The sequence below is a fragment of the Rhinichthys klamathensis genome, unplaced genomic scaffold, assembly GCF_029890125.1.
Source record: "Rhinichthys klamathensis goyatoka isolate OS25496 unplaced genomic scaffold, OSU_Roscu_1.1 h1tg000319l_1, whole genome shotgun sequence".
NCBI lineage: Eukaryota > Metazoa > Chordata > Actinopteri > Cypriniformes > Leuciscidae > Rhinichthys > Rhinichthys klamathensis.
The window spans coordinates 1,008,372-1,031,532 of record NW_026606835.1 but is presented as its reverse complement, the minus strand read 5'-3'; the positions used below and the strand labels follow the sequence as shown (position 1 = coordinate 1,031,532).

The 23,161-nt window shown below is 39.0% G+C and overlaps 1 protein-coding gene across 1 annotated transcript in view; it reads left to right on the top strand.

The window, feature by feature from the left end:
* Positions 1–3,860: 3,860 nt before the first annotated feature.
* rbfox3a (RNA binding fox-1 homolog 3a) overlaps positions 3,861–23,161 on the top strand; it is a 296,882-nt gene continuing 277,581 nt past the window's right edge. Inside the window, 2 exon segments of the mRNA XM_056271415.1 lie at positions 3,861–3,970; positions 4,072–4,123. Coding sequence (XP_056127390.1) covers positions 3,876–3,970; positions 4,072–4,123 — 147 coding nt within the window. The 5' untranslated portion in view covers positions 3,861–3,875.

Sequence of the window (23,161 nt, the reverse complement as noted above, 5' to 3'; positions counted from 1 at the left end):
TCCCCCTGGATTTCGTGTTCTGCAGTGATGACCATCTCACAATTTTGACATTGATACCATAGGGAAAAAACTGCCATATAGATATTTTTTATATTATCTTATAATTTGATAGCCAGTATATTAGGCTGCTGTCACTTTAAGACATGACGCACGGACCCAATATACTTGTCTTTATGTGCACGTACTTGGGGTGTGAGCACAAAATCTGCGGGAATGAGTAAAATTATGCCCAATCCCTTGAAATTCAAGCCCTGTAACACCAACAATATCCATCAGGTGCAAATGAAACAAGTGAGTAAAAGGACGTGAGTTTGTGTGTCATTCGCTGTCGGAGAGATTAGAGAGCGAGAACGTGCAGCTGGTGTTGTGAAGGGCAGGCTATCCTACGGAAGAGCTTCAGATATTTTAGTTTCGCTATGTATCGAAAAATCTATGTTTGACAACACTAGATTGCACCTAGTTTATTATTTCAGATGCCTTTTTAAGACTACAATTGGAAAATTGATATTACAAAATTCAACCCACCAAAGTGGCTAGTAGGAGGGACTGCGTTACACACCACAGCTGAAATCCATCCACATTTGGCTGGTTGGCGGGTGTTAATGTCAAGCTCTGCATATACATTCATGGTACTTACAGTCTTGTTTTACAAGAAAATTCTATTAGTCCACTTTAGACATTGTCAAATTCATGTGAACTACCAGTCGTTAGAGTCTTAGTAGACTGTCTGCTTGATATCTAGTAACACTTTATTTTGCTGATCCTCCAACAGACGTCATACTGACTTATGAAGTATTATTTGCATCTGCATGTCAACTTAACACCTACCCCTAACCTAACAGTTTACTAAGAGTCTACTACAGTCTACTAGTACTCAAATATTTTAAAAGCAATAGTATTTAATAATAATAATCATGTTATGGAAATCCCCCCCCCCCCCCACTCAATTGCATATGTGCAATTATCAAAGCATTTTCACAATTTGTGCATTCTTCATGAATCCCATATGATGCATTTCACAGCAAATAAATCTAGCATGCATCATGTTAATGCACCGAGGTGTCAAACTGCAATGCGGGTCAAAGTGTTTTGGAATTGTTTCTAATAGCAAATCATCACCTCAGCATGTGCATGTCAAAACTAAGTAAGACTGGCAAGCCGGCAAAGTTCAACGTGCTTTAAATAGCAGCACTTAGGAATCCCTCTGATGCGGCAAACATATATATATACGTTGGAATAATGCAAATGGATGATTTAGTATGAGCGATTCTCAGACAGCTTCCTGTGCATGAAATCCCCGTATGCAAGCAAACCAATGAGAACGCTGAACAATGATGACACTGCATAACAACAGAGCTTACGCGCCAAAGCTGCTGTGGATTTTATTTAAAATTTAAACTATGCATTCACTTACACCGTTTTCAAGCAGCTTTTAGCTGTTGTGTGAACAGAACGATTCAGGAGTGTCGCACGTAAATATGTTCGTCACTCCAAAACGTTGTGTGTGTGAGCGACTGAGCGTAGCAAGTGTGTGACATCCTCTGCATCCGCTGTTTTTTTTTTCGTTTTCTTTTTCTTTTTTTTCTTCTGCAAACATTTTCAAGCCAATCTCCCTGTGACTTTCCCCTCTCTCCACCCGGGTGGAAGGAGGAGGGGGGTGTTATCCAGCCTGGCAGCCCAGAGCACCCTTTTTGAAGCTGCTCTGAAGAGCATGGTCTAGGTAATCTCTGCTCGGCTGAAAGCCGTTTACAGAGAGAAGCAGACAGAGGAAGAGGTTATACTGGGGAGAGAGGATGCAATGGAGAGTGACGGAGAGAGGGAGAGAATGAAAGAAAGAAAGAGAGGCAGGGGATATGAAAGAAGAGCGAGAACAGAGCCCAGGCAGAGGATGATAAGGCCTGGGGGATTTCGTTGCTGTTTTGGGGTCAGATTAGGAATGGGGTCTTGCTTTTGTCACTCGAGGAGAGAAGGAGAGAGAGAGACACACACATCTGAGAAGCAGAAAGAACAGTGTTGCATTGTGGACTCCTGAAATGAGGAGGCAAAGTCCCTCTGCGTTTGGTTTTTTTTAGTCGGATGTAAATTCATGTTCCAGTTCCCTTTGATCTTTACACAGATTTTATGGTTTAAGGCATACGGATCAGCATTTACCAATTGACAACAAATATTAGGTTTTAGTGTGTTTATGTTAACATGCTTTTATGCATTTTTAATGTTAATTATAATATACAGTAAAAAAGCATCTTTTTTGTTTGTCACCACTAACTGTTTTTGGACTTATTATTTGCATCGTCCGTTCAAATCATTTGTCATCAAATACTCTGTAAACATTACAGTGAGATGTATTTTTAAATTAACAATCTTAAAATCAGCTTACTCACAGGTCATTATTTTAAGTTCGTTTTGAGCTGGTTGTGACAAAGTTGTGACGTTGTTAACTTTGTAATTACCGGTAGTCATATTAACCAGTTCATTCCATGTTATGCTGATCTGTGGACTGCTTGCGGACATGATAGGCAGGTTTGTCAGTGACCGTGACATGGCTTCTCACACGTGACTATTTCTTCAGTATTTCACTGAGAACACAATGGGAGATATACACCTTCATCTGAAACTTTATTCACTGGTGTCATTGCTAAGGTGCGGTTGTGAATTTAGCTTTCTGTTGGTCAATGTGGTAATCTTTCGCCTCTCACAAGAAATTCCAGATCGTGTGAATTCCTATTGAAATTACTGAATTTTGCCCACAAATACTCTCAGAACAATGGGAAAATGTGATCATATACCTTTTAGACACGGTTACTTTAGAAAGTAGGTGGCTAATTCAATATTTAATCTCATATTTTGTAATATTCATCCTTTTTATATTTATATAGTTGATTATTGCTAATCTGAATCTTGTTTTTTGTTTTTCCCGGTGACACTGTCTCTGCAGATAAAACACCCCTGAGAGAGTAGAATGGAAAGAAAGAGAGAATGAGACGTTGGGCAGCAACAGAGATACCAAAAAAAGAGAGTTGCTTCACAGTGCAGTGTTGTATTGTTGATCATCAGTTCTCTATCAATGGCAGTTCAGAGATAAAGTGATCTGATAGAACTGTCGAAACACATACTTACATATTCGAGACAAACACTAGCCTGTGAAAAGAAAAACCTCAAGCGAATATTTTACCCAAAAAATGAAAATTCTGTCATTTACTCAACCTCATGTTGTTCCGAAACTAACTATACTGTTATTTTTTTTCCATGGAACATACAAAACGGACTATAAAAGCACCATGAAAGTGGTTCATATGACGTTCAACCTTCACCATAGATGCCATATTTGATTTGAGGACTGAAAAGTCTGATTAAGTTAATATTGACTTCAATTTTGGCCTGTTCGTCACACTAAGCTATTGTACAGCTTCAGAAGACTTGTAATATAGTACACAAATCATATGGATGACTTTTATGGTGCACTTTTTTGCCATTTTCATGTCGTTGAATGGAAAATATCTATGAGAGGATTCTTTAAAAGATATTTCTTGTATTTCACAAAAAGTATAACAGCATACAGTACGTATTTCAAATCACATGAGGGTGAGTAACACTGCTGCAATTGAAATTTCTGGGTAAATGATTTCATTAATGCATTCCCGAAAATCATTAAAACTGCAAAAACATGTTGTATTGCCATGCAAATCACAATGAAGCTCATATTTGCCTGGTTCTATTGCTACTGTAAACAACTATGCTTAAACTGCAAGGTTAAATAAGGTATCTAGTTCACCCAGTGGTGTCACATGACTGAATAACAGTAAGAAAACTCCCCTGTTCGTTTGTCGAACTTTTAAAAGTACAGCATCTTCCCACGTGTCTTTTATTCTCATCACATGTTCCCCTCCCTCTGCTGCCTCCCCATTTCTCTCCTACCGTTCGGCTTCATCCTCGTTCTCCTCTGTGTTTCAGATTCTTTTTGTGTTTTTCTGTATGTGCCGGCTCTTCGTCACCCCTCCCTTTCTCTTAACTGTGCTTTCACAGCTGACTGTTCTCTCTTTCTCTCTCTCTCCCGCTCTTCCACCCGTGCAGGTTCATCGGACAGAGTGACTCGCCACGCTCCGACTGCCCCCTTCTCCCCACAGTGAGTATTGTCATGCTAATTTTACTGATCGACACCGTGTAGAGAATTTCCGTGGTCGTGGTTTGCTTTTTCCGCGTTCTGCACTTATCTGTTTTGGAGGGGGACAGTCGAATGTGTGATGCATGAGAGGAAAGAAAGGCAAAAATGGAGATGGAATGAGAAGGAGAGAGCAGGATTCACGTGTGATTGTCAGAGTTTTGAGAGTTGAGCTCTGTGAGATTGACACATCTTTGGACTGGGGCTGTAAAAGTTGTGCTGTGTCTATGTGGAAACATTGAACACGGATGAAAAGGTGCTTAAAGAGGCTAAACCTAATTTCATATAAAAGCCATTCATCTTTTTATGTTAGTTGACATGGACAGTCACACCTTTCCTTCTGGCCTGTGTGAGTGTTGCTTTGCATTTGAGTATGTGCAGTTAGAAAGCGCTATAGTTTATTTTTTCTTGTCAGAAAATTGATGTCAGTGCTGCATGAATTTAATATTCCTTTGACCTTAAAATGCTTCAGCTCATTTGAATTATATCCTTCAACTTATAGGAAAAGTCCAATATTCTATTACAGAGCAAAGCTTGAGGCGTTCACATTTATACACATGCTGGGTTTTTTTTTTTCTGTTTGAAATGTTCACATACTTTAATATTTTTATAATTTAGTATACCTTGAAATTACAAATCCTGCCCCATGACAAAATACCTTTATCTGCTAACTGGCAATTTAGGACAGCACTTTTTAGACAAGGCCTGCAGGTGATAAACACACGAGGTGGTGAATTAATGCCAATTCAGTGACAGGCTGAAAGCAAAGGAAACACTGTGACTGATTGGTGTAAATATGCATGAAGAATTGAGGTGAAATTCTTTATGCAGGGTGTTTCATATAGTTGTCTTTGCAACATTATAAAATCATGGACTCATTTATCTATGTCAACAGTAACGTGTAATGAATGCGAAGACAGCTTTACACAAAGGTTCAATTGGTTAACATTAGCTAATGCATTAGGTATCATGGACTAATAATGAGCAACATTTTCCTGAGCACTGTGGAATCAAAACAAAAATTCATCACGGCTGTTTCAAATCGAATATCTGCTGTTTTCTGTGAGGTTGAATTTTGTATTATTGCCAAATGAACCAGATGTACAGCAATAATTAATCTAGGTTAATGTTAATTTATAAGTATAATATTATTCTTTGTTCATTCATGTTCGTAATATCTAATATCTGGAGTTTTAAACGTGCATTAGTATATGTAGAAATTAACACTAATTCAGTCAAATAAATGCCATTGCATTAACTAATTTTAGCACAGAGAGCCTCGTTGTAAAGTATTACCTCTTTGCTAAACAGAAATTGAGCTGTTCGAGAAGATTTTACGCCTAACATCACAGAACCCAACAAAAGAAAGTTTGACTGGAAGTGCTGAGTAAGGATAAGACTATCTAACCTCAAGCAGACTGCTGTTATTCCTTAGAAAAAGGAAAGTGTCTTGTATCATAATAAACCTTCAAATAGCGCTATTGATTCAATGCATACAATAAAAAAAAACAAAGATATATGTGCGAGGCTTTTAATTTATCTTTTGCTTTTTTCTGCAGTCTGAGAGTGTGGCAAGGCTTGCCAATGTCAGCAAACCTAACATTACTTACTCCTCAACAAATTTGTTATTCATTGCTCTTGCGCATGACTTGGATGGCCATTGAAACGTAGTTTATTGAAGGGGAAGGGACACACTCTGGTCCAAAGCTCAGGCCCGATGACACAGAGGGAGGAAGAGGACTGGAAAGGTGGAATTATCTCCTCGAGAGTCACAAGGCTTTCAAGGAGAATTTGGACGAGAGATGTTCCTCTGGTTAATCTGTACAGGCAAAACATTGTTTCCGGAGGCAGTCCTTCGCTAAAAGATCCCCAAGGCTCGGAGATAGCATCGCAGAGGTTTAATCGTGAAACAAACTAGTAATCTACTCTGGTCATGTATTTTGCCTAGAGCTTTTCTGAGCACTGTGGAATCAGACAAAATGCATCCAAGCTTTTCGTGTGTGAAAAGCACACTGAAGCCTAGCTGAGTATCACAGGCTGTTTCAAATCGAATTTCTGCTGTTGGCTGTGAGGTTGAATTTTTTATTATTGTCAAATGAACCAGATGTACAGTTGGTTGAGTTGCAGCATTTTGACGCCTTTGATCTCCTCTAAGAGTTTTTTTTTTTTCTCGACAAAGACAAAAACAAATGTTATACTTGCCTTTGCACTACTCTTTATTTACACTATGCTTGAGAGAGGACAGGAAATGTTGCAAGTGAATTCAAGCTCAAGTCACTGACAAACAACATGTGATACAAGCTCTGTTACCTCGGTATCGATACCTCAGGCAACAAATAAACTGCCTCGGGTTACTAATGAAACGTATCGTTTGTGTACAGCACAACTGTAATGCATGCAAACCTCAAGGCCGCAGCTTTGACAATAGATGCAGATTTTCTTGCTATAGCTTTCTCACAATGTGATCATAACAAATGGTTAATTTTCTCTCAGAGCTACATGCAAAAACCTATCCGTGTGTATTCTGCCATGTGTGCGAGCAGTCTAAGCACATGCCTCACTGAAATCTTTAGAGAGTGAATCCATGCACCAGTAGCACCCCTCTAGCATCTCGAAAACCCTCATGTTGTGACATTTCTGCTGTGAGACAGTGTAAAGTTCTCTTTTTGAGGCTCTGTCACAGTTTTTGCCCTGTGTAATGTAGTTTTGATACAGAGACTAGATCAAATACTCTGTGATCTTTCACGCTTAAATTATTTAAGGTCCCAAGATTTTTAAATTTAATATCATGCACATCGATATCTAGCCTCTCTCTTTCTGGGGATTAGACTCACTCCTCAATAAGATATGATGCGGGTCTCATTTTTACATTGTGTCATGTTGCCGTTTTTCTGCTCATTTGGAATGTGACTTGTTGTTTCTTTTCCTTTTTTTATTAGGCCTGATGTATTACCTTTGAGACAGATCAATGCTGTCAGTCACTATAAATGAGAACCACTCCACCAATTATAGATGATTAAGTTAGCCTCCGCCAGTCAGAATGCTCAAATCCCAGGTGTTTGTGAACGGCTTGTCTGCTGGTGCAGAATTTGACTGAATACCTGAAAAGAATTACAAGGGTGGCGTTACTCATCACGCCGACCGAAAAATGAACCGTGCAAGCGTGACAATTCTAGTTTGTCAGATGCACAGCAAAACATATGGAAGTTTCATAAAGTAACATGAAATAAATCTGCAAGACAACATGTCTGTTCCATTTCATTAGATTTATAAATTTGTATGATATTCTCAACATATGTGATGGGATACAAAATAAATTGGGCCTTTTGCAACACAACAGATGAAAAAACATTTAACCCGGACAGTTTTTGCTCTTTGCTCATTATGATTAAATGCACAGCTAATTTATTTAATATATGAAACTTTTCAAAGTTTTGTTTTTGGGGTCTACTAGAATAGGTTTTAATGCTTGAATATGAAAAAAACATTTTTCACTTATTTTACATTTTTTCAGCACTTCTCTTACCAGTCTATCAGTAACGCTCTGTTTAGTTCCTGTCTCTATGAAGCCCCTCCTTACGAAAAGTGTAATCTGCTCTGATTGGTTGGCTGGACCAGTGTGTTGTGATTGGTTAACCACTTCGAGCGTGTTTGGGAAATGTCACGCCCCTTACCATAACCGCAAGTTTCAACACACTACTAACTGACTCAACCAAGCCTCGCCCCCTTTTTTTTTTTTTTTTGCCTATCCCTTGGCTGGGAATTATTTAAATGAGGAATATTGTGACATGTTCGTTCCTGGAAGAAAACTTAAGACTTCAATCGAGGCGTTTCAGGGAGTTCAGAAATGGTGCGCACTGATATAGAAAATAACATAACATAACATAACATAACATAACATAACATAACATAACAAGAAAGACCTCTTTCAGCACATAGTGCACACACTTTTAGTAATGAACTGACAAAAGCTGCAATAGTTGTTTTGGCTAGATTCCTGTGGCTACAAATCAAATCAGTAACCACCATAACAATTTGCATAGACTTTGTCTTCACAAACATGCAAATATGTAACGCAAACATAGCAGTCAATTAGATGATAATATCCCCGTTTTGTCATTTACTCTCTTTTCTTTCATATTATCAAGGAAATCCTCTTACGTGCCACTGTTGCAGTGAAGTTGACACTTGTCAGAGCTACAACTGAATGTCTCTTTGTTCTACCACTTCAGCTGTGTGTGTGTGTGTGTGTGTGTGTGTATCTCATTAAATGTGGATGGTGAACTTGCTGCAGATTGCCTGGAGATTGCCGCTCTCTCTGTGTAGCAGAGAAGCCCCCGTCCATAGATGAGGTGCGATTGACATTTCTCACTGGCCCTCAATGGGGTGTCTGTAAAGATCTTGAACCCATTCAGACTGGCTCTGAAATCAAATCACTGCAACCGCCACTGCCACCGGTCTCAATGGTCACATCAATTATTTAGCACCGACTCGAGTGATCCAGAAGGTTGGGGGAATTTGATTTTGCCAATACCTCTGGCTAGCAGGACCTTTGACATTGGTCTGTGCAAAAGGGGCGGACAATGATAATGTACCAAAGGTCAATCACCTTATGCTGATTTGTGTGGAAAATGGCCGTTATTGATGCTTGTTTCTAAAGCTGATTCTAATTGTGCCGAAACGTTCTCCTTTGTGCATACTCTAGCGCATCTCCCGTGGATGATGAATTTTCCAAAAGAATGTCCTCGATTCCTCCAGTTGGTAATGTTTTGGAGGTAGCTTGGGGTTATCTGAGCTAATTAAAGTTTGATTTGATCAAAGTACAACTTTTTTTCAGCTTGAATTTTAATTAGGCTATGGGTCACTGGTCCCTGGTCCATTGCAAGGACATCTGCAGACTTTCTAACGTAATCTGAGACTCTTTTTAAATTCAATTTAGGGGATTTAATAGACAACGGTGGCTTTCGGACAGTGCGGGGATAACCATCTCGTCTGCTGGCTTCTCGTCGGGACAAAGGGGGCGGCGGTCTCCTGAGACAATCTCCATGGCCCGCTTTGGGCAATGTCGTCACGGCGGCTCTTGCTCCCTTCGGCCCATTACCGCAGACAATTGAACCTGCTATCAGCGCCACGACAGAGGAAATGTGTTAAACACCGGCAGCCCGGAGTCTCCGGCTTATTTGTCCCTCTGCTATCTGTCACCGGCACGAGCTCCGGCAGCATATGCAGAGTGCCTTTTCATAACGATAAAAATCTGCGAGCTGACGCGCAGGACAGATATCTGCAAAAAAAGGATGAATGCGGCGGAAGGAGACCCCTTCTTAATGCCCCCCTCCTCCTCTGCTTCTCTGAGATGGGAGTGAATTCCATGGCAGCAGAATCAATTTGCAGCTTGGGGCCCGTTTGTGGGAGTATTGCTTTTTATGTGATATGATCTTTGCTTTACATTTCCGGAGGTCAGTACAGACACAGAAACAAGGTCAAGCGAGACTTGATCGACAGTTTCTCTGTCTGCGGCGGCGAAACAATTACCCACTTGGGGATGGCGGGGATATTAAACCGTTGGGCTTTAAACATCTGAAAGGAATCTCCTATTGGATTTAAAGCCGTTCCAGATCTGAGCCCCCGTGTCCGTTGATTAATAGCTTTCCTCGTTTCTGCTGCCCCAGGTATTTATGCATGTTCTGATACGGGAGAAGTGAGGGTCAATTTAGGGCCAGGACATCATGCCCACTCTTTAGAACGCAGGGAGCGGGATGATATATTTGTTGCTTGCCTTAATGGTAGCAACTGGAAGCCTTTCTCTTTATTATCATGGTAATGTAAAAGAATTTGCGATGTCCTTCAGCACAGAACGTGTAGCTCTTATCCTCCGTGACTCTGAAACCCAGTGGCTCGTTTAGATTTCGAAGCCACATTCCGCAGTGGCCCGATCCGATGCAATTACGATGCCAGATCTTTGGTGTGGAAACTTTGATCAAACAGATGTCATGTGAACTCTGTCCATCCATTGATCTGTAGCCCAGTCGGGGCATTTCCACATGGGAAACAGTGCAGGGCGAACAGCCAACGCTATTATGTTTAATATATGCATCAACAATTTGCAACTATTAGATTATACCTCCTGTTTTTTCCCCCTTTAGTAGAAGGTCAATGTATACCCCAGCCCATTTCAAATGGTCCCTAATTATACTAAAGGGAGGCTCCGGAGCCCTTCATTTGTCATTTAGCAGTTGTGAAGGAGGCCCACAACTTTGGCTTGGTCTACATGAATTGTATTGAATGTTTTCTGATTGAAATAGGAAGTCAGAGTGATTGTCCTTTTTTTTAAAATAAAATTTTCTAGGTGCATCAATGTTATGTCACCTTTGGACCAGAAAGTTCAAAACAGACTCATAAAAGTAATAATTTATGACATTCCAAATAATCCCTTATATAGACAAAGGCATCCAGCTATTGCCGTTGCTGAATAAAAAGCAGAAATGTTTTGACTAATGAATCATGAAGACAATAAACACACGATTGCGACAATATATGGTTTTGTGTGCGTTTTCAAGCCATATTGGGGTATTTTCATATAAAATACATGAATAAGTGCTAATTGACATTTTTATTACAGTATAGAAACTATAAAAATATACAGTATTTTCTGCCTTATTTTGTGATACAAATTTTTTTTTTTTTTACATTGTATAAAATCCATGACGACTTAAATCAGAAGTGGTTGTAGTACATAGACCCATCATAAAATTGTCATTAGGAAGATTTAGGAAAACGTATAATAGAATACAAATTATTGGATGTTGTTCAGCACTGTATTTGATTTTGATTGCATGGTGGTTTTAACAAACAGCCATGAAGCCTTCAAGGCCGCAAATCACTAGAGACGTCTGGACACCCGAAAACAAATTAACACCCAAATGCACTTTTACTTAGTTAACACTTCTGTGAATTCCAATATTAGACAAACAAATCACAGAGTCTGCTCTGGTTCTGCTCATATACCAAGTGGCAGTGAGGAAATATCATCTTATAATACTGGGGTTTATGTGCATATTTTTAATTTCCTTGTTTACCAAAGACATTGCAGGGGACTTACAGTGGGAGTGTTGTTAACTCTTATTGCAAGCAGCTTCAAGGTTTCACGCAAGAACGCCTTGATACTGCTGTTAATAGCCTGCACAGCTGTGGGGAATGACTAGTGAACCTCTCCAATTTTCCTCTTACCATTATTACATTATTTTAATGTATTTTATTCCATTTAATTATCCAAGTTCATTCAGTTAAGAAAAAAAAAAGAATGAAACGAAAGCACATTTCAAGGTCCTTTAACCTCAAGGAGGCAGAGACCTCCCCAAATAAGCCCTCTTCTTGCGTACATGGCATCCCATTAGCTGCAGACAGAAGTGTCCTGCATGGACTGATGGAGAAATGAGGGTGAGGGATGGCAGACTAGGAGATTTGAATATCTCACCATTAAAATGCACAAAGCTGGAGCATGTCTGCAGGGGAGGCTTTGAAATCCCCCCACCTCCAAGTCTTTTAACTCAATGTGTGCGCTCCGTCAGAGGACCCTGAGGGATCCTGTCTCCGAAAGGGGATGTTGCATGTTTCTATAGACATCACACACACACATTTTCAAACTCATAAGCACAACAGACCAAATATTAAATTGCTTTTTATTTTCCCTTTTTTCTACCTTCCAAGCTGTAACCTTGAAACAGAGGTCGCTTTAAATATGTAACTACTTATGGGTTTGTAGGCACTCTGCTTCAGTATTTGCGTGAGGCAAAGGTGTGCTACGCCAAATTCAAGATCAAGGCTAGTGCATAATATGGCTCATGAAAAGGGAATTCTTCCTTTTCATCTCTGAGACCAATATAAAAATCATCGGGACATTCCTTAACTCCTTTTTAAAGGCCGTTTTCTAGACAATGGTGGTAAAAAGAATAAAATGAGAGTAAAGTAAGTGCTTTCAAAATAAATTTTAAATTACCACTGATGTTCCTTCTTTTTTCTTCTTTGGTTTTAAAGCTTTTTATATGTCAGGTGGTGTGTGTGTTGTGCGTGTGTGTATTCAAAAGTTTGGAGTCTGTAGGATTTTTTTTTTATGCTCACAGAGGCTGCATCAAAAATACAGTGAAAAATATTATTATAATTTAAAATAATAAAAAAAATGTTTTCCTGTTATGGCAAATCTTAATTTTCAGCAGTCATTACTCCAGTCTTCAGTGTCACATGATCCATCAGAAATCATTCTAATAAGCTGATTTGCTTATCAAGAAACATTTCTTATAATTATCAATGTTGAAAACTGCTTAATATTTTGGAAACAGTGACTGCTTTACAGGATTATTTGATGAATATAGACTGCAAAAAAAACTATATGTATTTGTGGAATGTGTTTAATGGCATTGAGGACACATTTCATTGAAGAAAATAATGTACTACTAATAATACTGTAGATGAACTTTATATGCTATGCAAAGCACAAATAGGTCTGCATACTGCTCTACAGAAAGGTCATTTTAGTTCTAAAAGGAGTACAAAGTAGAATTCACATTATAAACCAAAGCTCTGCCGTTATATTCATGCATTTATTTAAACCGAGGGGAGAAATGTCATGATAATGAAAAGATTTCTCAGGAAGGAATCACATCTTTCACCCCTCACAGACAGATGAGGTGCAATATCAGATATAGTAAAACCAGTGGCTAAATGTAATAGTATGACCTCTGGCTGGCAGCGAGACACTCCAGATGGGCCAATTTGAAAGGATCACAATGTCCAACCATATGACTTTATTATAAAATAGCCACCATAAAATGAGAGTGACTCTATCTCTTATTTCACTGAATGACTCTATACAGCAAGGACACACGGCGGCGCCCGCACAGATCACTAGCTGGAGCATGTGGTCAAAATTCACTCATGATTTCTGTTGCAAATATTCACTCAACTGGTTTAGTTGCTATTAAAGCAACACTATGGAACTCCCTGATGCCCGCAAATTAGTTCAAATCTGCCGGAATCTAAAGCGCGCATGCGAGACAGAACATACTGCGCGCATAACATACATAGCGCGAGCACGGCAGAGAGGGAGAGAGCGAGAGACCTTGCGAGTGTGCCTCACGAAAGCTAGTCAACCCGCCTCCCCCCCCCCCCCCCCCCTCCCCCACGCGTCAACAATCCAGTCACCAAGATATACCTCCCTGAAATGACTTCTTGCAGGTTGGGATGTCTGCCATTGTTGATTCCAAAGCCGGTGCTGGATAAACAGCGAGCGTGCGCGTGCGACAGTAGGCTGCGGTAGGCTAAATTATTTACGACAGCGGTAATGGACAATTCCGCTTCCAACCTGTAGGGCGACCGCTGAGGAAAAGTTCCTTGGTGTTGCTTTAAAGTTGTTTTGTAGTGTGCACCTTTCTCTGGCACTCAGTCAATCTGAATGGATCACAGCGGTGGGATTCGCCCCTTATTTAAGGCTGTTTTCACTCTTGGTTTGATTGCATGATCCAAACTTAAGGTTTTTTCTTTGTCCCTTTATTATTTTTGGTCCGAACTGCCATAAAATTGCATCCTCAATGCGACTACCACCTTCAGAACAATAGAGTGGAGCAGGGATGACGTCAAAACCCCGAAGACTAATTCACCCCTGGTTCCCTCGAGATTTTCCTATGGGGTTTTTCAATTTATGAGTAAAACAAAGCCTATGGTAAACATAACTTGACGATACTTTGACGTTTTGTTCTACAGAATAAATTACACTCATTCCGAAAACGTGAATTTTGAAGCAGTTATGTTTATATAATAATTTACTACAAAAGAATGTTTGGAACCTTAAAAAGCGTCAATGTATCGTCAAGTTATGTTTCCCACAGGCCTCGTTTTACTCATAAATTGAAAAGAAAGAAACATTTTAAAACCACTAGTAAAATGTCGAGGGAACCAGCGGAGGATTAGTCTTCTGGGTTTTGACGTCATCCCTGCACCACTCTATTGGCAGCTGTTTGGTACTGGGTAATACTGTTACAGTTAGTATAAAGCCCCATTTAATTTCATCTAATATGCTCTGTGGGATGATAACGCTGGATAAGCAAAAATTTTTAAGATATCTGATATCAATTGCATCAACTTTTTTTGTTCCCCTAAACTTTAAATACAAATAAAATTGCGTCTTGCCCTGCAGAATTAAAGAGTGCAGAAACATAACTCCACAGCAGCCTTTGATGTGAAACAGTCCTCTCCGTCTTTTAACTGAAGAGGATTTTGGCAACAATTCCCTTTGATAGAATATACCTGGGCGTTTCTTAGTCAGAGAGTGTGTGGGCTTTTGATGTTGTGATCTTTTCTGTAAAGTTTTTGTTGTTGCTTCGGGGACGAAAGTCTGTTCTGCTCTAGAAGTTTGTGGTGGGACGAAAATTAGTCAGCTGAGCGGTGGAGAGATTGATGTGTTTTATGTCTTCAGGAAGGGTGGATGGACCTCATTGCATTCAAGTGGGTTTACAATATGTCTCGTATGTTGCATGCTGTGCGGTATGACAAGTTGTAAGGCACAGTTACTTGTGCTATACTTTGAAGAGTTTAAAGCGATGTGGCATCAGTCTAAAGTCAAACTAATAAAAACAAATTGGTTGGTAAGAACTAAACAATTGGCAAGAACTAAACTTTGCTCAAAGTCGGCTGGGAGTCACCAATTCTGCACTATTCTGTTCAAAGTTTTTTTTATCCTGTTGCTCTTCCTAAACAAAGACTGTTAGTCTTACAAGCCTAGATTTTGCCTTTCGGCATTAAATCTGAGTTGTCAAACTCCAAACAATGTACTAAGCAGTGAATGAGGAGGACTGAGAGATGTTAGTCTCTTTGAATAAAATATTGTTTATATATAACATATGTATGCTGTATATACATATGTATTTTTGTATATTTGCATAAAAATACAATACATATCCAACAAGAGGAGTACTGCCACTGATTGTTTTCCACTTCGAGCATTGTATCTAGCCGAAATGTAACCAAATTTACTGGTAAGAACTAAACAAGAAACTTTTTTTATGAAATTACAAATTGAGATGTGTCACATTTCAATGCTATCCTTATTCTCTGCCCAAAAACGATTCCGAACAGTATGAGTAATGAGTTGTACTTCATATTCCATTATATCAAGTAGTCAGGGAAATTTGCGTGTGCCACGTGAATAAAAGCCCCGACTCATTCAGTTCATTTTCTTCACAATAGTATAAAGGCCATATACGTGTGATGTGGGAAATGTGCTTGATTGTGTAGAGAAACACGGAGTGGTGTAAAAAGCTGAAGTAGTTCAGATGCTGTATTTTAATGTCTCTTTGTGATTGTGCGTTGATAAGAGCTGACAGATCTTTTTCCTAAGCGCAGGCAGGCTGATGACAGTAGACTATTCACAGCGAGGCACTGATCACTCTACGGCAGCTCTCTTTCTCTCTCTATTCGCTGCATGAAAGAGGGTTTCGACGGCGGCATACCTTTTGTGTCATTTCATGGGCTGTTTTTTCATCAAGCGGAGCTGCGAGTAACTTGTAAAGCAGCTCAGCCGTGTGTCTGTCACGCCTTGCACTTCATTTCGTACTCTTTTTTTTTTTTTTTTTTTTTTTTTAGTGTGGAGGGAAGGTCTTTTTCATTTTAAAATAGGGGAAACTTTTAAATGAGGCACTTATACAACAAAGGGGTTTCTACAACTCTTACAGCAGTGGCCAGCCCCTCCTCATCTTTACCAGCTTGTTTCATCTCAGTAAGAGTACATCCTTTCATTTTGGTGGGATATTTGTCAGAGACTCTGCAGACTTGCATAAGTAACGGGAGTTAATGTTTGAGGGACACCCGCGCCGATGGTCTATAATAAGAGGCCTCGCTGAGCCAAGGGTTTCCAAGGATATGAGCTCTTTAAACAAGCTCTCACTGTACTGTGAGATTACTTAGTTAAATATTATCAGCAGGCCCATCCATCTTTGCACATTGTATCACTTGAACTACAATATCTGACCTTCAGCACCAACTTGTAATTGAACTCGCTGCCGAGTCGCTCGGTGGAGTTTGACTTATGCTGGCTTTGCTGGAACACATCTCAGCATGACTACATTATCATGTCCTCTCTTCATCTCTCGATTCTTCTCTTCACCTTTCCCTTCTCTCCTCTCCTCCTACAGAAAAGAAAAATCACACTTAATTGGTTCTCTTAGGCAGTAATGAGATTAAATGGAAAAGCAACTGGAGACTTTTTCTGAAATCTTTTGCACTTGAGAAAAAAACATGCTGGTATTCTCACATACATCTCCACTACTTTCAGAAGAAAATGACCTGAAACATTTTTGATAGAATTCTTCCAGGAATATATTATCCACATTGATTACAGAATGCAGTATGGTGACAATTTTCTCATTTAAATCTGCTTTTATTCCTGCTTAGGCATTTTAGGAGAAACATCTGAGAAAAAGTTGATACTTTTGTGAAACATAGCTGAGACCTCCATGAAGTTTCCTGAGAAATGGAAAAAACCCAGTAATCTCACATGTGTCTCTTCTAGAGTTTCAGAAGAAAACTACGCTCAGATTTGCCAAGATACAAGTTTGCCATCAAAAAGTCAGATCTCATTTTGACCTCAAACATTTCTTATCAAATACTTCCAAGGCCAAATTATTCACTTTAATTGTTACAGCTTTTTTTTTGTATGTCAACAATTAACATTTGTGTCTTGCATTCTCATTAGATATTTTAGGAGACATTTCATGAACTCTCCTCTTTGTATACTGAGAGTTTGTTTGGTAAGATGTTTCATTAGTTGAACAATCGGTATGTTGTTAAACAACAGTACAATCCATTGAACACTCACTGTGTGACATTTCTTCTTAGGAGAACATCCGAGAAATGAGAAATCTCCATAATTATGAAAGAGTAACCTCTGAGCTATTTCCTCTCCTCTCCCATTCACCTCTCCTTCTTTCTTGTCCCTCTCCTTCTTTCTCTTTCCTTCTCCATATGGCTCTTTTTGTCAACAGCATGTATTCTATTTTAAGAGTGTGCTGAGATACGGTGCCGTACCATTTAAAGAGTGGGCTTTATCATGTTTGTGAAGTTTGCTGGAGTCTAAACAGGAGCTGGTTATACACCAGAGACTTGCGAGCACTCATTTTCCCTTTTGAGCTGACTCCGGTAAATCATTTGACACCGTGTCTTAAAAAGAGATGCGTGCATCAAATCTGAATCCGCCACAACAAAAGCTCCTGTTGCTTTCCAGTGAGATCCGGCGGCTCTGGTGTTGGTGTGAAGGCATGCTACGGGAATTCCTCAGGGGGTGGTGTGAATGGAGGCTGGGAAAAATATTCAGCCCTTCCCTGTAGGATAATTGCTCCTCTCCCAGATGAGCTGTGCTGAATTGCCCTGTACACCGTGTTGGAGGCAGCTGTAATTCTGTCTGAAATTTCACATTTTGCTCAGAGTCCTGCTGTGGGTGCAGATCTCCTGCTGGGTACTCGACTGAACCTTCCGCGAGACTAAAACTCAGTCCCTTGCTCGCTTCTGATGGCTTATGGCCGGGGGCGATTCTAGGATTTCAGCCTTAGGGAGCTCAGCCCCTTACCTGAATGTGAGATGTTGTGGCTCAGAGGAATGTTTCTTGCGACAGTTCACAAGTTCAAATCTTGTCTGACTAATTTTTAATGGACCAATTAAAATAGCATCTGGTTTTCAGTAGATGTAAATGTGTAGCAGAGATGTATTTGGTACAGGGGCAGTGCCCTTGCTGCACTAGAGAACATCACCATTGTCACCTATGCCATTGACTAGACGGAGGGATGGTACTTAATGTAACAAACTTTAACTTTAAGGATGGTAAAGGGGAGGATTCAGAATAAAATAACACTAGAGAGCTACTGCAGACAATATTTTTAGGTTAACACTTTACTTGAAAGGGTGTGCATAAGACTAACATGACACCTTCATAATCATGACATGACACATGTTATGAATATGAAGGAAGTTTTATGCATGTTTGTGACAACTGTCATTAAGTGTCATTCACTCAATTATGACATTTTTAATGCAAAATATGACATTGTTTGAGATGTCTTTGTTATGACACCTTGACATAAACCAATACATCATAACCTCATAATACATCATAGCAGATTAATTATCAAACTTACGAAACCACTTAGCTTTATTGGTTAACATTACATTAAACTGTCAGGTGGTTGGTTTTGACATTGGCTGTCATGAACCCATTATAACTGTTTAATGACAAATTCAATTTGTACCACTGTAGTTGAGGTCACGAAAAATATTCATTACACAGTTATAATGGACGGATGACAGCCAATGTCAAAACCAACCACATGACAGTTTAACTTAATTGAATGTCAAGTTGTCATGACAAAGACACTGACAGGTTATGATGTTAAGGTTTATGTCAAGATGTCATAACAAAGACATCTTAAACAATGTCATTTTTGCATTCAAAATGTCATTATTGAGCGAAAGACACTTAATGACAGTTGTCATAAACATGCATAAACCCTACTTCATATTCATGACATATGTCATGTCATGGTTATGAAGGTGTCATGTCAGTCTTATGCACACCTTCAAGTAAAGTGTTACCATTTTTAGTAAATGTGAGAGATAACATTATACTCTTTTATATATATATATATATGTAATTATGCATTTATGTTATAAATTTGATATATATATTCCATCATTCAACCACATCCCGAAGGTGCTCTATTGGATTGAGATCTGGTGACTGGAGGACATTTGAGTAAAGTGAACTCATTGTCATGTTCAAGAAACCTGGGCTGCATTTCTCAAAAGCATTGTGAGCCAAGTTGATCGTAGAGACCATCTACAATGATTCAATGATCTAGTTAGGTATGCAATGCTTTTGAGAAATGCAGCCCAGTTTGAGATGATTTAAGCTTTATGACATGGTGCATTATCCTGCTGGAAGTAGCCATCAGAAGATGGGTACACTGTGGTCATAAAGAGATGGACATGGACAGCAACAATACTCAGGTAGACTGTAGTGTTTATTCTCAATTGCTCAATTGGTACTAAGGGGCCCAAAGTGTGCCAAGAAAATATCTACACACCACCACCAGCCTGATCCGTTGATACAAGGCAGGATGGATCCATGCTTTCATGTTTACTCCAAATTCTAACTCTACCATCTGAATGTCGCAGCAGAAATCGAGATTCATCAAACGATCTTCTATTGTCCAATTTTGGGGAGCCTGTTCGAATTGTAGCCTCTGTTTCCTGTTCTTAGGAGACAGCAGCAGGAGTGCCACCCAATGTCTTCTGCTGCTGTAGCCCATCTTCAAGTTTGTGAGTTGAGAGATGCTTTTCTGCATATCTCGGTTGTAACAAGTGGTTATTTTTAGTTACTGTTGCCTTTCTATCAGTTCAAACCAGTCTGGCCATTCTCTGACCTCTGGCACAAAGGAGGCAGAATTGCCGCTCACTGGATATTTTCTCTTTTTCAGACCATTCTCTGCAAACTCTAGAGATGGTTGTGCAAGAAAATCCCAGTAGATCAGCAGTTTCTGAAAAACTCAGCCCAACCCTTTACATTCAAAGTCACTTAGATTACGTTTTTTCCCCATTCTAATGCTCAATTTGAACTTCAGAAGATTGTCTTGACCATGTCTACATGCCTAAGTGTATCGCGTTTCTGCCATGTGATTGGCTGATTAGATATTTGCTTTGAGCAGTTGAACTGGTGTGAATAATAAAGTGGTCGGTGAGTGTAAAACACACACACACACACACATAGAGAGAGAGAGAGAGAGAGAGAGAGAGAGAGAGAGAGAGAGAGAGAGAGAGACACTTTTGTAAATGATTTTTTTCCACAATCAGACACATACAGCATACTGGTATCGACAAACTCAAACACTTTGACAAACTTAAAAAATGTATTGATGTTGACTGTAGACCAGTGGTTTTCTTTATATTCATTGATTTGAAAATAAGCAATATATTGAGTTTTTGTAAAGTTGAATTCTCTTAATTTAGGAGCTTTTCTTAGCGTGTATTGATTAAATTGATCATTTAATCAGCATATCATGCAGTTTGAATCATTTGTTATCACTTCATAGCCCTTTGTTGAAACAGAAACAAGCTAATGATTTAATCCTTCCAAAACAATACAGAAGTTGACTTGCTCAATTTAGGTCAATCTTTTTACACATCATGTTATTCGCCTCTTTTCATGCACTCTTTATATTGCATCGACTCTACGTTCATACCTTCACATGCGTGATTATGGCTTTAGGACTGTACTGCATATGTAATATCCATCTCCCTTCAAACAATATAAGAGCTCAACTATTATTCATTGAAGTTATGACCTACTGAAACTCCTATGAGATTGGGCCGAGCATGTTATGCTGTTAAAGGAAATTCAAAATACTTTGTTGTTTCTCTCTTCTGTTTCCCAACTGACATTTAAAATGGACTTTTTGATTGAGTGTGGTGTTTTAACTTGAAGGTTTAAGTGTTTGCTAACATATCCTGCAGCGTCAACACTAGCATCCCTGGCTTAGTCTCATTAGCATAGTGAAGCGTTGCCTAGAGAGGGTGGTGCTTCTGCCAGCGCTGTGCAGTGAATTGTATTTGCCCTTTTGGTAGATGCAAAGGGGGGAAACCCAATCTCAATTCCACACATGAGTCATGAATTCAGCTGTGATGTGTGAATATGGCTCACGTTCAGGGCATGGCTGGAACTGAATCTAATTGGATGCAATTGACTTTGAATGCCGATAAAACACTTGATTAACAGTGCTACAACAGGCCTCGTCATTAGCTCCAACTGGTAATGTCTGGCCTTCTGTGTCCGGCCAGCTAACAGAGCTGTAAGCAAAAAGGACATGACATTGGGAGACAAAACAGGCTGTTTTTGGGCCAAAATAAAAGTTGGACAAGATTCATTTGCCCTTATTATCTCCCTTTAAAACTGGCTTGTATTTGAAACAATTTCTGGTCCCTTCAAAGGGAGGGCTCGTCCCATTTTGGTGGTGCGTTGAGTGGAGGCGATGGTGAAACTGCCTGGAACGTAAGGCAGAGGAAGACTTAATGAGGTAGCCAGGGAATGTTGGGAACCATTCTTTCTTGTTGTGCCCTTTCAGTGAAGCTTACAAAATTTGAAGAAAAAAAAATTGCCAATGTAACTGAGAATTTTTTTTATGAACTTAGCATTTAGCTGGGTCGAAGTGCCTGTGGCTCTCATTAGCTCGCTAGTACAGAACTGTTGCTCATATAGTACTCGTCCTCAAGATACATAGTTTTTATCATAAGAGAAAACTGTGAAAGTGAAATTAAAACTCGTTGAATGGGGCAGTACTAGTATTGACAGGAAGAATAGAGTTCAGGCAGTTTCTGTTCCTTTTTGAATATCTCTTGTGAAACAAATGGTAAATTAATCCAGCTAGATGCAATTGACAACTTTAGGATGTTAAGTAAAATATTTAATGCAAAAAAAGTTCCTAAATTATGTTACTGTAATTCAGGAGGATTGAGGTTATGTTGTACAGTTGTGCCAACCAACTACAACACGAAATGATTGGCACATGTTCTGTTGACCAAGACTATTCGGTTGTTTTTTTTTAAAGGATTTTATAATAAATACATTATGTATTTATTTATGCATTTATTTAAACATTTACTTATGTATTCATTTATTTATGATTTTTTATTAATATTTAATAATTACTATTATTAGATTATTTTAACCATTTGTGATCTTTTATATTGGTTTTAGTCACTTTGTTTATTTTTATTTATTTTTTTGCTGCCACATGCCCATAATCAGGACTGCTGAGGACCCAAAAAATATTAAAAAAATTAAATTAGGAAATTATGTCATTTAATGAATTATCATTTATTTGATGAATACAAATCTGTGTACCACTTTCTTTCCGCTCGCAAATATTGTAAACTGACTTACATTTTTGGAGTCTTTTTCTTCTTTTTTTTTGCACTGAAAGAATGACATTGACTTAATTTAAATACATACAGCATAGTGCAATAGCAGCGTCTGGTTAAACTGAATGTGTGAATTCGCCCCTGACTCTTTTCTGTAGACTTTCTCAGGCACACACCCCTCTGAAGACGACTCATTGAAATGAGTGGGAGTGTTCGTCCTGTGTGGAGGACATTGCAGCTCTTCTGATAACCACCTTCCCTTGTGCTCTCCTATTTTCCGCCACGTCTTCCCATGATTCTCAGCAGCCAGCCTACACACACTCCCACATCCTCACACACAGAGACACCTACACTACCAGACACCTACAATGCTCTCCCTCTTTTACTCTGGCTCTACATTGATGTTCAGACGCTCCTCAGAACTCTCCTTCCTGCTCTGCTCCCTGTGTCTCCGACTCCAGGAGGAATGAGGTTGGAGATGAGGAGAGCGTGAAGGTGTGATGGGATTCAAATCTCCCCACTTCACAGACCCAGACACAACTGATATATGATGGCTGGTACTCCTTTGATTCCAAAAAGGATAAAGAAGTAAATAACAGAAAACAACAGCAAAAAAACAAGAGAAAAGAAAGTATAAAAGTACTTTTGCATTCCGCTCTAACCTCTGAGCTTGTGTTTTTTTTTTTTTCGTACCTTAATTTAGAGACCTGTCTTGTGTCTGACATATTGACAACTAATGATTCAAGAATGATGAGATGATTTGGCAGTAACAATGATCAAAACAATGTTTCTCATTGCATGTTATATATTTCAGATTTTTTGTTTTGTGTAATAATATATTTTAGGCTTATATATTTCATTGAATTTATTATATGTGAATATGGACGATTTATAATTTAATTTACTTTAATAAATGTACAGTATGATATTCCATTTGAGATTTTGAAATACATTTATTAGTGGTATTAAGTATTCATGTTTTATGTACATCAAAAAAACATAATGTCGAAGTAATAGGCTAATTTTTACCCTGCCCGCCATTACACTTGT